At 36.9% G+C, this 13,935-nt stretch overlaps 2 protein-coding genes and 1 long non-coding RNA gene across 6 annotated transcripts in view; 2 read left to right on the top strand and 1 right to left on the bottom strand.

Annotated features, from left to right (window-relative positions):
• The window catches only part of senp3a (SUMO specific peptidase 3a), a 10,983-nt gene extending 9,137 nt beyond the window's left edge, over positions 1 to 1,846 (top strand). Inside the window, exons 8-11 of the mRNA NM_001105114.1 lie at positions 346 to 483; positions 586 to 669; positions 810 to 860; positions 1,162 to 1,846. Of these exons, the coding sequence (NP_001098584.1) occupies positions 346 to 483; positions 586 to 669; positions 810 to 860; positions 1,162 to 1,272 (384 nt within the window). The 3' untranslated portion in view covers positions 1,273 to 1,846. The remainder of the gene's footprint in view (positions 1 to 345; positions 484 to 585; positions 670 to 809; positions 861 to 1,161) is intronic.
• LOC141385809 (uncharacterized) overlaps positions 1 to 3,023 on the bottom strand; it is a 17,620-nt gene extending 14,597 nt beyond the window's left edge. Inside the window, exons 1-4 of one of the 3 annotated variants that reach the window (XR_015491191.1) lie at positions 2,736 to 2,891; positions 1,132 to 1,221; positions 879 to 955; positions 466 to 600 (exon numbers count right to left, since the gene is read on the bottom strand). This is a non-coding gene — a long non-coding RNA (uncharacterized LOC141385809). Of the gene's footprint in view, positions 1 to 300; positions 601 to 878; positions 956 to 1,131; positions 1,222 to 2,735 lie in introns of those variants that run through there. The other 2 variants (XR_015491190.1, XR_015491189.1) reach the window with 2 other exon arrangements.
• Positions 3,011 to 13,935, top strand: eif4a1b (eukaryotic translation initiation factor 4A1B). 2 transcript variants are annotated; one of them, NM_201510.2, is made up of 11 exons: positions 3,011 to 3,059; positions 3,666 to 3,714; positions 4,006 to 4,138; positions 4,285 to 4,424; positions 6,966 to 7,134; positions 7,247 to 7,356; positions 9,028 to 9,171; positions 9,334 to 9,471; positions 12,189 to 12,278; positions 12,636 to 12,715; positions 12,804 to 13,935. In NM_201510.2, exons 1-11 carry the CDS (start codon positions 3,037 to 3,039, stop codon positions 12,946 to 12,948), a joined length of 1,221 nt encoding a protein of 406 aa, NP_958918.1. In that variant the 5' UTR covers positions 3,011 to 3,036; the 3' UTR covers positions 12,949 to 13,935. The 2 variants fall into 2 exon arrangements, with proteins under 2 accessions (NP_958918.1, XP_087107678.1); XM_087251552.1 differs by having other exon boundaries at positions 3,027 to 3,528.

Below are 13,935 nucleotides of genomic sequence, written 5' to 3'. Positions count from 1 at the left end.
GTCTTTTAGGTTAAGCAGATTAACTGTTAAGCAATAATTTGGCAACAATACTTCTTTGCAGAGTTAATTCCTGCATTATAAACTATTTACCATAATGTAAGTGTCCAACTCATTTTTAATGTAGGAACTGTCTAGGAATGTGAAACTTAAATGTGAGGAGACAAATGAGCAGAACAAAACAACATTAAGCCACTTGATGTACTATTATTTTTAATTTATATCCCCTTCATGAACACACTGGTTTATAGTGCAAATGAACTGGGAAAGGCTTACTCTAGGAATAATATGTATACAACATAATTACTGTAGTACATTTGTTTATTTCACTTCAAAATCTCCCTGTAGGTTGATATTTTCCAGAAGAAGTTCTTATTGATCCCTATTCACCTGGAAGTGCACTGGTCATTAGTGTGTGTGAATGTTCCTCAGCGTAGCGTCACATACTTCGATTCCCAGAGGACCCTAAACCGCCGATGTCCCAAAGTAGGCATCATTTGTAATGATATTTTACTAGCTGTATTCTCTGCATCTGTGCTTAGCATGACCCAGCGCTGATAAGCTGTATTTTTGTGTTTTATTTTACAGCATATTGCCAAATACCTGCAAGCAGAGGCAATCAAGAGAGAACAGAAGGACTTTTACACAGGGTGGAAAGGCTTTTTTAAAATGGTAGGGTGAAAGGTGAATTTGTGTGTGTGTGTGTGTGTGTGTGTGTTACTGAATATATTAGGGAAACGTGAGGTAAAAGAGAAAGGAAAAGCTGTTTGTGTATGTTGCTGTTGACTATTGTGTGTTTTGGAATCTTCTAGAATGTGGCAAGGCAGAACAATGACAGTGATTGTGGAGCTTTTGTCCTTCAGGTTTGCACTTTTTTTTACCTCATTAGTCAGCTCTGTTTCTGCGTTTCTGTATCTTGTCGTCTTAATGAATGATTGATTTTGTAAATAATTGCTGTCTGCATTGAATTAAATTTTCACAAGCTATTTTATATACAATTCAAGTGTCTTAATTAAAAAATATTAAAGCTATCCTGTTTGTTTAACGATTGAAAACCCCTGACCCATATAGAACTGGTGCTGTAAGTATGTAATAAGTATATAATAACAACCTTCTCTAGTGTGTTTTACTCACATGTTCACTCTTCTGATTGCTGTCCTTCAGTACTGTAAGTGCCTGGCCCTGGAACAGCCTTTCAGCTTCGGCCAACAGGATATGCCCAAGCTACGGAGACAAATGTACAAAGAACTGTGTCACTGTAAACTGTCTCTGTGAGACCGTAGAAGAGCAAGAGAGATCTTTGACATCTTTCACGTCTAAATAAGCTCCAAGTCCAGACAGCGTGGGACGTGCAAACGTTTTTATCCCTCTTTTCTTTCAATGACTTTGTATTTTGACTTGGTGAATGCCATCCTCTGTTCAGCCCAGTTGTTTGTTTGCTCAGATTTAAAAAAAAAGAAAAGAAAGTAAGCTGGTTTCTAGAAATGAGAGGGAGATCAACCTCAGTGAACTGTTCATTAGGTGCCGCCATTTTGTTGGCAATTACTTTTTTCATGTTCTTGATGTCAGTAACTTGTATGCTAAAACAGTAATTCCATTGAGTGGTGAAAGGAGACTTGCAGACATTTTAAAAATGTATTGCGCTATACACATACTGAGTCAATATGGACCACGACACTATATTATTTTTGTTTGTTCAATATTGTTTGTCTGTCGTTATGTACCTGTGCGATTTAAGATGCAAAAGTATGGAGAAAAAAAAAGTGCAGCTGTAAATTAAACCGTTTTATATCTTTTGAGATGCATACGTTGTTGTAAGCTGTACTAATAAAAAACATGAAGACAATAAGTGTCATCCATGTGTACAATTTTTGTGTTTTAGGAATTGCTTGGTTTAATTAGGATATTTAAGGCTGTTTAGAGCAGTTGTTGACATCAAAATTTATTTCATGTCATTTATAATTTGCTCGTCCTGTGGCTTTTTTGTGTATTTTATCCACGACAGTTTTTTAAATATGTATGAATTAGTCTAACTGCACTTGTTTGTATATTTTTGGTAAAATTGTCAAATAAAATCAATCAATCAAAATGAATACAGCAGCTAAGTACAAGCTCACCTACGGTTGTTTGGAAAGGTAACTAAATGTATGCTAATTATCTAGACGTTTTTACTACAAAATACTAAGGTAACCCTGCTGAAAAATCCAGCTTAAACCAGCCTAAGCTGGTTGGCTGGTTTTAGCTGGTCGACCAGGCTGGTTTTAGAGGGGTTTTGGCCACTTCCAGGCTGGTTTCCAGCCATTTCCAGCCTGGTCTTAGCTGGTCAGGCTGGAAAATGACCAGCCAAATCCAGCTAAAACCAGCTTGACCAGCCTGGTTTAAGCTGGATATAGCTGGTTTTGGCTGGACTCCCAGCTTGGCCAGGCTGGTCAAGCTGGTTTTAGCTGGTCATCTCCCAGCCTGACCAGCTAAGACCAGGCTGGAAATGGCTGGAAACCAGCCTGGAAGTGGCCAAAACCCCTCTAAAACCAGCCTGGTCGACCAGCTAAAACCAGCCAACCAGCTTAGGCTGGTTTAAGCTGGATTTTTCAGCAGGGAAATGGGTTAAGTTCTCTTACAATTAAAAATAATCATATATAGTTTAAAATATAATGGTAGTTTGTAATATAATAACACTTCCCCATCAAGAGACTATTATTTAAAGTGTTTCTGGGTAAGATTACACTGCATTGCCATACCTGGATATAATGGACGCTTTCTACGTGACCGTAGGCCAAGCAAATGATATTTTGAGGTTAGCTTTAGTCCAATTACATTTCAGCAAGGGCAGGAATAACACGTCAAGTTCCGCCCCATTTAACGTTATCCAACACCTAAAGGCGGTTACTACTACTGACTGACGTCTGCACTGTCCAATCAGAATACGCGGAGGGCGGGACATATTCTGACTGATGGCCGAATGCAGCAATCACAATTTGACCAAGAAGCCCGTGTTAAACTATATAAAACATTTTCGCGGTGTGCTCGCCCTTTGTGATAATGTCGGCAGATTATGAAGGGAGGTAGGGCCGCGGAAACTCATCGATCTTTATGTATTTATTTAAACACCACAGGTCGCATGCGTACATGTTGTCAGTCGCTACAGACGTTCCGCTTCTAGATTTTGTTGGCCGTGGCTCGTGCTTCGTGGTCTTGAATGTCGTAAACGAGTAGTAAAATGCCCACCGTTTTTAGCATATGAGCTCTTAGCAACCCTGGCCTGCTTGAGGACGTTGACGTTGGACGATATATACTTTTCAACGGCTCAAAACTACGATTTAGACCGCCAACGATGGGTGTTACGTCAATCTGATGAATTTAATAATTATATCGCAACCTAAATTAGTGTTCATAGATGACAGGCTGCTCGACACATTACCCTCTACATATGGCCCCTAGCAAAGCCTGATTTCCCTAAACACGCATTCTCACACATTCAATCTAAATACATTTTCATTAAGACTACGTGGAAGGTTATCTGCATTGACAAGTGTAATTAATGATAGATGAATACCAGAATACGGCTGTGTTTGTAAAATGCGACTTGTTTATATATAAAACAGTAAACATTATTGCCCAAGTATAGTATACGTTATTATGAGGTGTTGATGTGTGACATTTCTTTCCAGACCCAGAGACAATGGCCCCGAGGGCATGGAGCCAGATGGAGTCATTGAGGTTAGTGGAAAAAAAAGAAATGTATATTATATAATGTATGTCACTCTTGGTGCAGCTGTAATAAACAGGTTGGCACTGAACTGAAAGTGCTGTCAGTTGTTTTGACAGTCTTGTCCTCACTGTGGGGGTCAGCAATTCCTTTTCTGCACAACTGCCAACCTGTTTTCTTTTATGCGCTATGCAGAGTGACAAATAGCTAATCATTTTTTTTTTCTCAGAGTGAGACTGCATGAAGATGAACTTGGTCTTTTCTTAATTAACATGTAATTATTTTCTTCCCTGTGACTGCAGAGTAACTGGGATGAGATCGTGGACAGCTTTGATGACATGAACCTGCGTGAGACTCTGCTCAGGGGAATCTATGCTTATGGTTTTGAGAAGCCCTCTGCCATCCAGCAAAGGGCTATCCTCCCTTGCATCAAGGGTAAGACACTTTTAATGTTTGTCCTAAAAAAAAAAGGGGGGGACGTTTCCATGTGAGTTGTAGCTGCCATGGCTGATCTTTTGAAGCTTGAAAACCATTCATTCTGTTTCATCAATAATGCATGTACATCTCTTTCCCTGTTGTAGGATATGATGTCATTGCTCAGGCCCAGTCGGGCACAGGCAAGACTGCCACTTTTGCCATCTCCATCCTGCAGCAGATTGACATAGAGCTGAAGGGCACTCAAGCTTTGGTCCTGGCGCCCACCCGTGAACTGGCTCAGCAGGTCAGTGCCTTTTTATTACAAGTACTATTTTTATTTGTCAGTGTGATCATTTGCTGTTAATGAATGTCCATTTTATAAAGCAATTTCACATATTGTCATGTTTTTCTAAGCATGTATCTAACTAAAGTTGGTAATTAGACATTTATTTTCTGTTTTCAGTTGCAAAAGAGTATAGGTAGATCAGTGTTTCTTCATTTTTAGCCATTCCCCACTTTAGAGGTAGGGAAGAGTTCCGATCCTGACCTGTCCCTAAGTTACCCAAGCAAAATGCTAATACACTAAGATTTCAAGAATAACTTTTCAAATGTATTGAAAAATAATATAAATAATAATGCAGTAGATTAGGGCTGCATGATATTGGAAAAACTGACATTGCAATATTTAGTTTTTCTGTGATATGAATATAATATCACAAGATAATCACTTTGAAAAAACTACAAATGATTTTGTAGTGAAGTCCATCTGCACAAAATCCAAAAAATTATACAAAACACAGAATAATATTTTAAAGACAATAGAACAAAGATAAAAATGAAATAAACAACGCTTTATGGTAAGGGTGTCCAAACTCCGTCCTGGAGGGGCGGTTCCCTGCAGGTTTAAGTTCCAACTTGCCTCAACACACCTCCAAGGATATTTCTAGAAAGCCTAGTAAGAGCTTGATTAGGTAGCCCAGGTGTGTCTGATTGGGTTTGGAAGTAAACTTTGCAGGACACCGGCCCTCCATGACCAAGCTTAGATACCCCTGCTTTATGGTCATCAGTGGAGTCTAACAGTATTGAGATATAGAAATTCATTAATCAAATGTAAAATAACAGTGTCTTCACTGTATAAATATATAAACCCAAGTAATTAAATCTCAATTGAAATCTTTTGAGATCCTGCGATCTGACTATTGCACGTTCGCACATTCTGATATTGATGCTGAAATGATGTATTGTGCAGCCCTACTATAGACCCTACGGCTGAACACTACTGACGTGTTTCTGGTAGAATCTCAACACGTTTGCTTCCACATAGCGTGTTCTGCAGCGACGTGAACTAAGAGAAAAACCCTTTTAAAATGCCAGTTTGACAGATTTGATTGGTTAGTATTATGTATTGTATTACAAACACGGGTATGAACTGTGACAAACAGCGTTGGAATGGAAGTTCATATATGGCATAAGAATAGTCGACCTCATAATTATTAATTTAACTTGATGTATAATTTGAAGCCCTTCTCTTCTTTACTATTTGCTGTCTGTCTCGCATTGGATTAATGTCGTTCACGGTAATCCAGGCAAGCTCTTGTAAACTGAGTGTTAAAAAATCATCCTGTCCTGTGGCATCCTCGTACAGTTAACACCAATAGGGAAAATGGCTTCTGATGCTGCGCCAAATGCTTTTCTGCGGGCTGAGATCAAATGTGGAAGTGATCATGCATGGAGTTTATTGTACTTGCCTCTGATAACATCAAATTGTGAAACCTGAAAAAAACAGTATGGACTAGTGTTTTGGTTGTTTCCAAATGGCATGCTTTTTTTGACAAAGGAATCATTTTATTTCACTATTTTAGTGGCTGTGAATAGCCTGTTTTGCAGTACACATCTATTCTAAATAAAAATGCAATCATCAAGCCTACGATCTCATGTCAAGCTCTGTTAAGACGAGACCTGTGTTTTGCTCAGTGAAGAGACAGCATATTTTCATTTTGTTCTATGTTGCAAACTATAGTTTACTTCCTCTAAATGTTAAATCATTCTTGTAGGCCAGTGTGCAAATTATACACTGATGATCGGGGAGGGGGGGTCTACGTTTTTGGCTTAGTTTGTGTAATGCATGCTTCAGTCATTTATAATAACATATGGTTTATTAATAAAACATATTAAGTTTTCAGCGTTTTAAGGGATATTTTGTGTATTCTGACCTACAGTAATTTCTGATTTGCTATTTCAGATGTTACTGTAGCTCAGACTACAAACGTTATTATGCATCCAATTTGACTTTACTTTCAGGCTAAATGTAGATACCAACAACTACTTCACAAGAAAACAAAATCTTGTGAACTCCATCTATTAGTGCTCTAGATCTTCCAATTTCAGACTTTTTCCTAGAATAGATTGATTGGCCCGATTATGCTTTCACAATGGTTTTAGGGGTGGTCAAATGTATATTTAAATTATCTTTTATTTCATTTACTAACATTATTATTTAAAAATGCATATTAGAGTAAAATATTTCTCAATATTAAAGGACTGACCTCCCACACATCGTGTTTTGACATCCATCAGGAGGGGATCAAGCATTAATTAGGGGGGTCAAACTCTGTAATTCGCACCCTGTTGTAGGCTGCTATGCTTTAGTGTAACAATTTCTTAGTAGTCTGATGTTGTTTGAAGTAAGGCTTACATTTATATGTGCTTTTATTTTGTTTTAAGTCCATTGGCAGTAAATAATAGAATTAATGGTCACAAAAACTAAGCAATCAACGTACACGCATATGGTTTTTCATATAAATAAATGTGGATATATACATGTTTTTTTTTTTTTTCTTTATAGATCCAGAAAGTGATTCTGGCTCTTGGAGACTACATGGGTGCGACATGCCATGCCTGTATTGGTGGAACCAATGTGCGCAATGAGGTTCAAAAACTGCAGGCTGAAGCACCGCATATTGTAGTAGGAACTCCTGGTCGTGTCTACGACATGCTTAACCGGAAGTTCCTCTGTGAGTAAGGAGTGATGTATGAGAACTACAAGTCTTTTTTTCAAACTTTACTTCATGTTATTGCTGTGTCATGTCATTAACGCTTTGTTTTTGGGTTTGCCCTCTCTTTCAGCTTCTAAGTACATTAAAATGTTTGTGCTGGATGAAGCAGATGAGATGCTGAGTCGTGGTTTTAAGGACCAGATCTATGAGATTTTTCAGAAACTCAGTACTAGCATACAAGTAAGGATAAATATATTATTGTTATTTATAGTATAGTAACTTGTAGTAATTACTATGGTGTTTTTGAAATGTGCTTTAGTAAAATATTTGATATAATCTGTTGTGATATTTCTATAGCTGCTGTGACACTACTTTAGTACCATACTATCTACTAACAACTTTAGTAATATAAACAAATGACCTAATACAGTATTTTAGTTTTCTACAGCTATACTGTTAATAATATACTACAGTACACCACACTTTATTGTTGTAAAAATAGTATTTACTACAGTATGCGTTATGGTTTTTTAGTTCACTACAGTATGCTGTAATTTTTAGCATATTTTTATTTTAGCATTAATTTTTATAGTATTTACAAACTGTTAATGCTATAATACAAGCAGTATAACATACTTAAGTATAATATTGTAAAAAAAAACACTACAGGATTTACCATGACTTACTATAGTATTTTTTCATGTGGTGTATATGAGAATATGCTTTTATTGAGTGTAGCCAATTTATCTGATATATTTTAGAATGTGTGCCTAATGTTTACCTCATACCTGTCAACATTGGGATGTGAAATTAAGGGATCATATCAAATAAATTAGGGATTCTGATTAAAGGCTGATTTATACTTCTGCGTCAAGTGACCCATTAACCTTAAGAGACACAATAACACCTCACTGCCACCTAGCGTTTCGGAAGTGTTAATGCAGACCAACAGAGACAGCGCGCAGAGGTATAAATGCACAGCTTGTTGCATGCGCCGTTGGTTACGCCGGTCACTTGACGCAGAAGTATAAACCAGGCTTAAAGAGCAGCAAATGAATCTCATTTAGATTTTTAGTGTAATGATAATCATCAATAACAGGTGTGGCTTAAAATATCCACCGATCTATAATGAAAGCATTTGATTGCTTTCCTAACTTTTTATGCTCATTTAAGACAAAATATGTTGTGTTAAAAAGAAAAAACCACCAGGATCGACATATTAAGATAGTATTATTATTAGTAGTAGAAGTAGAAGTAGTAGTATTATGTCTATATGTCTGTTTAAACATGCACCCAAAACCCAGAGTGTCCACTTTCGGTCTGCTTCAAATCGTGTTTATAGAAATTGTTTGGAAAACAGCGTCTATTTATCAATATAGAGTGCATGTGGCAGTCATGCACATGAACTGACTGTTTTGAGGATTGCATAGGAGGGGCAACGGCGCCTGTAATGGAAAGGAAGGGAATCCCGTTGTTTTGATATTTATTTCAAAGTGTTTTCATGCCTAAATAAAATGAAAGCACAGATTTACATGTAAGAGCAAGGGCGGTTTTGTGGTATGGGTTGTGTAAAAGGAGGATCAACTCTTTAATGTATTTGTATTTTATTTTCTATAAAGTGCACCATGAAAATAGCCTTTGTGATGCCTTGGCATTAAAAAGCAAATAAATAAGTACATTAAGGTCATATAAAAGCAATTTTATTTAAAAATACAAATGTTTGTCATGTAAACGTATGGCAAAGTGTTGAGAAACCATTCAAATGTATTTTGTTGCTGCTTTGTTCTAGCAACTCTGCTTTCCACTATTTTTCCATTTAACTTGTAACAATAGGAGAGCCAGCTTTGTAAAAGAGGTCAATTGTTTCTTTTTAAATGTGAAGAGGATGTACTTCTACCTTCTTTCCTCTAGGTGGTGCTGCTGTCAGCTACCATGCCTGCAGAGGTGTTGGATGTCACAACTAAGTTTATGCGTGAACCAGTGCGCATCCTGGTGAAGAAAGAAGAGCTCACCCTTGAGGGTATCCGTCAGTTCTACATCAACGTTGAAAAGGAGGTACAGTGCTGGCAGCTTATTTGGGACTGCTCTTATGAAAAACAACAGAAATTAATGAATCATTTGTGTGAAGGCTATGATTTATGGATTTTGAGCAGTAGCTTTTAATAACTCATTGCATTTTGAGTTTTAAATGTTATTATTATTCTTTATTTCCCCCAGGAATGGAAGCTGGACACTCTGTGTGATCTCTACGAGACTCTGACCATCACTCAGGCTGTGATCTTCATCAACACGCGCCGGAAAGTAGACTGGCTCACAGAAAAGATGCATGCCAGGGACTTCACTGTCTCAGCTCTGGTAAGTACATGCCATCTGTCATGCGTTTATGTAGTTTTTTTGTGTACAAGCAGTGTGTTTAAACATGGATATGCAAGCTGTTACCTCCTGATGAATAACAAAACCTTTATATGTGGTGATATTTGTTTTATTTCACTTGGATTTTACCAATTTTGTTTGCCTATTGAGTCAATGGTCCAAATATTTGAGACCCCTCACATGATTGTAAAAGTGCTTTGAATGTTAAGTCATACACAATAATCTACTACATAAAATACACATTACATTACAATATCTATATTGATTGATGTTGTATAAGTGAATGCTGATGTTTAATGTAGAGTAATCATAATGCAGGGCAGGCACTAATATCAGAGGGCACTTTCATGCAGAAACCCCACCTAGGGCGACACGATGCAATATTAGGAACAAAAACTGACGTTGTAATTTACACTACATTTTCTGCAATAGATAACCCTTAATTCAATTGATAGAGTATTGCAGTAGTTGGATCTGAGAAGACTGACCCTGTGAATGCCAATTACGTACAGCTTATTGTCCTGGTAGAAGACTGGACATTGAGCTGTGAAACGTTTTTAAAATCCGCATGAAACAGAAGTTGCTGAGACTTATTTTTATTTATTTTTTTTCCAGTATGTTGATGTACTTCCAACTTAAACAGAATATGGAGTAGGTTGTGGGGCTTTCTTTTTTTACATATTCCATGATAAAATCCTCATTTGTAAGTCGCTTTGGATAAAAGCGTCTGCTAAATGACTAAATGTAAATGTAAATAAAATGCTTAATAGAGAGAAAGACAAAGACAAAATGATTCATATAGGCTCAAATAGTTTGAGAAAGTGCTTTAGCGTTAATTAAAATAATGTTAAAATACACAATCTTTGTGGAGTAGAGATCTCATAAACATGCTTGCTTTGGAGAGGTTGAGATGTATAAATAATAATGAATTAGAGATATTTGATAAAACACAGGGACAGATATTAGAATACCTTAATGCATTGCAAGAAATGTGAGCATAACCAATGACCCCAGTCAATAACATAGTCATTAAAGATTAAGTGTAATTGATAGGCACTATTCATAACCTATAATGTTTTTAATAATGTGCACAAACTATTATTTGACAATAAAACTAAAGTCAGGATCATGCATTTTTTGGTAATATAAGGACAATGTTACTTTATAATTACTTTTATTTATGCATTACCTGAAAAGCTAAACTATGGTTTGCTTTCATGTGCATTTGTCCCTGTGTTCTGTTGTTCTATCATAGGTTAGTGTTTTTATTGATTGTATTTTGTAAGTATTATTGTATTTTAATTTTTTTATATATATTTTCTTATTTTGTAGTTTTATAAAATTCAAAAAGCATTTTAATTTTTTTTGTTTTGTTTTTTTAAATACACAATCTGGTTTTAAGAAACTTTGTGATATTCAAAAGTACATAACCAGCAATCTTCAGCAGTAACTCGGCTGTAAGCAATAACGTCTGGGAACTAGTGAGAGGCTTCATGAATCACCTTTGCTGTTGAAAAAAACGTTCCATTGGAGTCAATGGAGTTGTCACAACTCTCTTTCTCTCTCTCTCTCTATGGCTCTAGCTTAATGGTAAAACAGGCTGTTAATATGCTGTGGCTATGGAAACACTCAGGTTTATGACAACAGAGGTACCGCCCCTCCAAACATGAAAGCAAATGGTCAGATTTGCCAAAACAAACACATTTTTCAGTGGATTAAAAATTTACCTTAAGAATAACAACGAGTTAACAAAATAAACACAACATTTTGATATCAAGCTGACTTTAATAACATTTTTCTGGCTGTTCTAGAAAAAAAATTGCTGGGACTCATTGACTTCAATTAGTAGACAAAACTACTAGGGAAGTAGATGGGTCTCATCGATCAGTCAACAGAAGAAAGACACTCAAAGGTTTAAAACCACATAAGGAAAATGAATGATGAGGTCATTTTCATTTTTGGGTAAACTTATCACATTCAAATAGTCCACATAGTCAGAACATTGTTCAACATATTTATATTTGTTAAAGCATTGTTTATTCAGATTTTTTTTTGTTAAATATTATTTTTGCCAGGGATGGGTGGGGTGGGGTAACAATAGAAAATGCAGGTGGTTGGTATTTTTGTCTGTAACTATGTATGCAAGAATATTTTCAACTGTTCAATAAAAATTTGATAATAAAAAAAAGGCTTTGTTTAATTTACAAAATTTTTAAGACTCATTCATTTTCTTTTCGGCTTAGTCCGTTTATTCATCAGGGGTCGCCACAGCGCAGTGAACTGCCAACTTATCCAGCGAATGGTTTTAGACAGCGAATGCCCTTCCAGCTGCGACCCAACACTGGGAAATACCCATTCCCAGTTCACACCATTTCACGCACGTACACTAAGGCCAATTTAGCTTACCCAATTCATCTATAGTGCATGCATGTTTTTGGACTTGTGGGGCAAATTGGAGAACCTGGAAGAAACCCACACCAACATGGGGAGAACATGCAAACTCCACACAGAAATGCCAACTTTATTTAGAAATAACCTTAGTTTAGTAGGAAAGATTTAGTTTCTTGCATTATTGACTCTACAGATTTTTTTGTCTGTTGAAATTTTCTCACTTTAAGCATCATGAATACATGATCAAAAATGAAGGATGCATGTATTTTGGTGTGTGGTGATCATGTGTTGTGTGTCATCTTTATCAGCATGGAGACATGGACCAAAAGGACCGTGACCTGATCATGAGGGAGTTTCGCTCTGGTTCTAGCCGTGTCCTTATTACCACAGATCTGCTGGTGAGCATCTCACTGATCTGCTACATTTGTTCTGTACATTTCCGATGAATTCCAGATGCGGTCACCAGACTTCTTGGACTCTACAGCACCCTCTACTGCTTTGGAGTAATTATTGTTTCTAATATATAAAAATACTGTGTCCTGTCATGGATTGGTCCTTTAGTCATTCTCCAAAGCTTTAGCTACACAAACTTTTATGTTGTATAAAGATATAATCTTTCTTCGCTGGGTTTAAATAAATAAATTTTTAAAATGTTGACAGCCATGGCCAGCATTTATGCTTTTGCCCTAAATTTGACAGCCCTAAGAAAGTTTTCCGCTATGAATACTTAAGCATTTCATGCCCTTTTTTTCCAGGCCAGAGGTATTGATGTCCAGCAGGTGTCTTTGGTGATCAACTATGACTTGCCAACGAACCGTGAGAATTACATTCATAGGTTTGTGTTTGACTTTAGCTAAACTGTCATTTTCAATGCGACTTCATTATTTACATCTAAACACACGGATGGTCTGTGCTCATTGCAGGATTGGTCGAGGAGGCCGTTTTGGCAGGAAGGGTGTGGCCATCAACATGGTGACCGAAGATGACAAGCGCACTCTGAGGGACATTGAGACCTTCTACAACACCACCGTAGAAGAGATGCCGATGAATGTGGCTGATTTGATCTAGAGCCTGAGATCTAGAAACACCCCCTCTCTCCACCCCCCCACAATCCCTATATCTTAAATAAAGCACTTCTAGCTGGAGTAGGGCACATGTAACTCCCTGCTCTTCCTCAATTGCAAGTCAGTCGTTTTCATCTTCCCCAAAATTGATCAAATTTTATAAATCTCAGATGCTGAATGTACATCTCTCTCTATCTCCATCAACTATCGTCATAAACGTGTTGAAATATGGGCTCAAAGCAGCATGTTTTGTCACTGCTCTTAAATATTCATTCTGGGCTCAATTTTTAGTTTGAAATCATAAGATGTTTTTGGGTGGGTAACTGGACTGCAGTTCCTGTTTTCCGGCTTCTGCGCATTGATGTTTTTTTTAGAGCACACCTCATGTTGCTAATGTACTCAAGCCATGTGGTAAAAGTGTGCAAGCTTTTAAACCGTTATGAAACGCTTTGGTAAGATTTGATTCATCTCTTTCAGATTTAGCTACTGGGACTATAAAAATCCAAGTAGTTTGTGTACTTGCTGTACTGTTTGCTGTAAAACTGTGCCAGAGCCATTTAATCACCCTTGAGAGGTGTATATAAGATGGAAGATGTCTGAGAGAAGGCATTTAGAATCGAAACCTTTGGAAGGCGTTATTCAGATGGCTTTTGACTGAAGGTGGTACTATAATGTGATGGAAATGTCATATTACAACATTATTGGTTTATTTTTTACATTTAAGTTATTTTGTAAATTGATTTTGGTTTTGGAGGAGGGGGAAATTTCAATAAAGCTACAGCCTACCTTGTCAAACAGTTTCCTAGTTCTGATTATAAAAACTGTTCACATATTTTAGTGATTTTCGCAGTTCAGTGTTTTAAAAATAACAAAGTTAAAGTCTGTATAAAAATTCAGCATTTTCACTGGTGGTGATGTGAAGAGATGCTTACATAATTGTAAAGCCCCTTGGGTGTATAGCGGCACACAATAAATGCGCTGTTTAAATGCA

The sequence above is a fragment of the Danio rerio genome, chromosome 5, assembly GCF_052040795.2.
Source record: "Danio rerio strain M-AB ecotype USA chromosome 5, GRCz13ab, whole genome shotgun sequence".
NCBI lineage: Eukaryota > Metazoa > Chordata > Actinopteri > Cypriniformes > Danionidae > Danio > Danio rerio.
The sequence above is the reverse complement of the archived record's forward strand: the minus strand, read 5'-3'. Positions and strand labels throughout refer to the sequence as shown.

Bases quoted from the DNA above. Each gene is read 5' to 3' on its own strand.
- eif4a1b (NM_201510.2), top strand. From the start codon at position 3,037: ATGTCGGCAGATTATGAAGGGAG. The intron at 9,472-12,188 runs GTAAGTACATGC...CATCTTTATCAG, and splicing joins ACTTCACTGTCTCAGCTCTG to CATGGAGACATGGACCAAAA. The intron at 12,279-12,635 runs GTGAGCATCTCA...CTTTTTTTCCAG, and splicing joins TTATTACCACAGATCTGCTG to GCCAGAGGTATTGATGTCCA.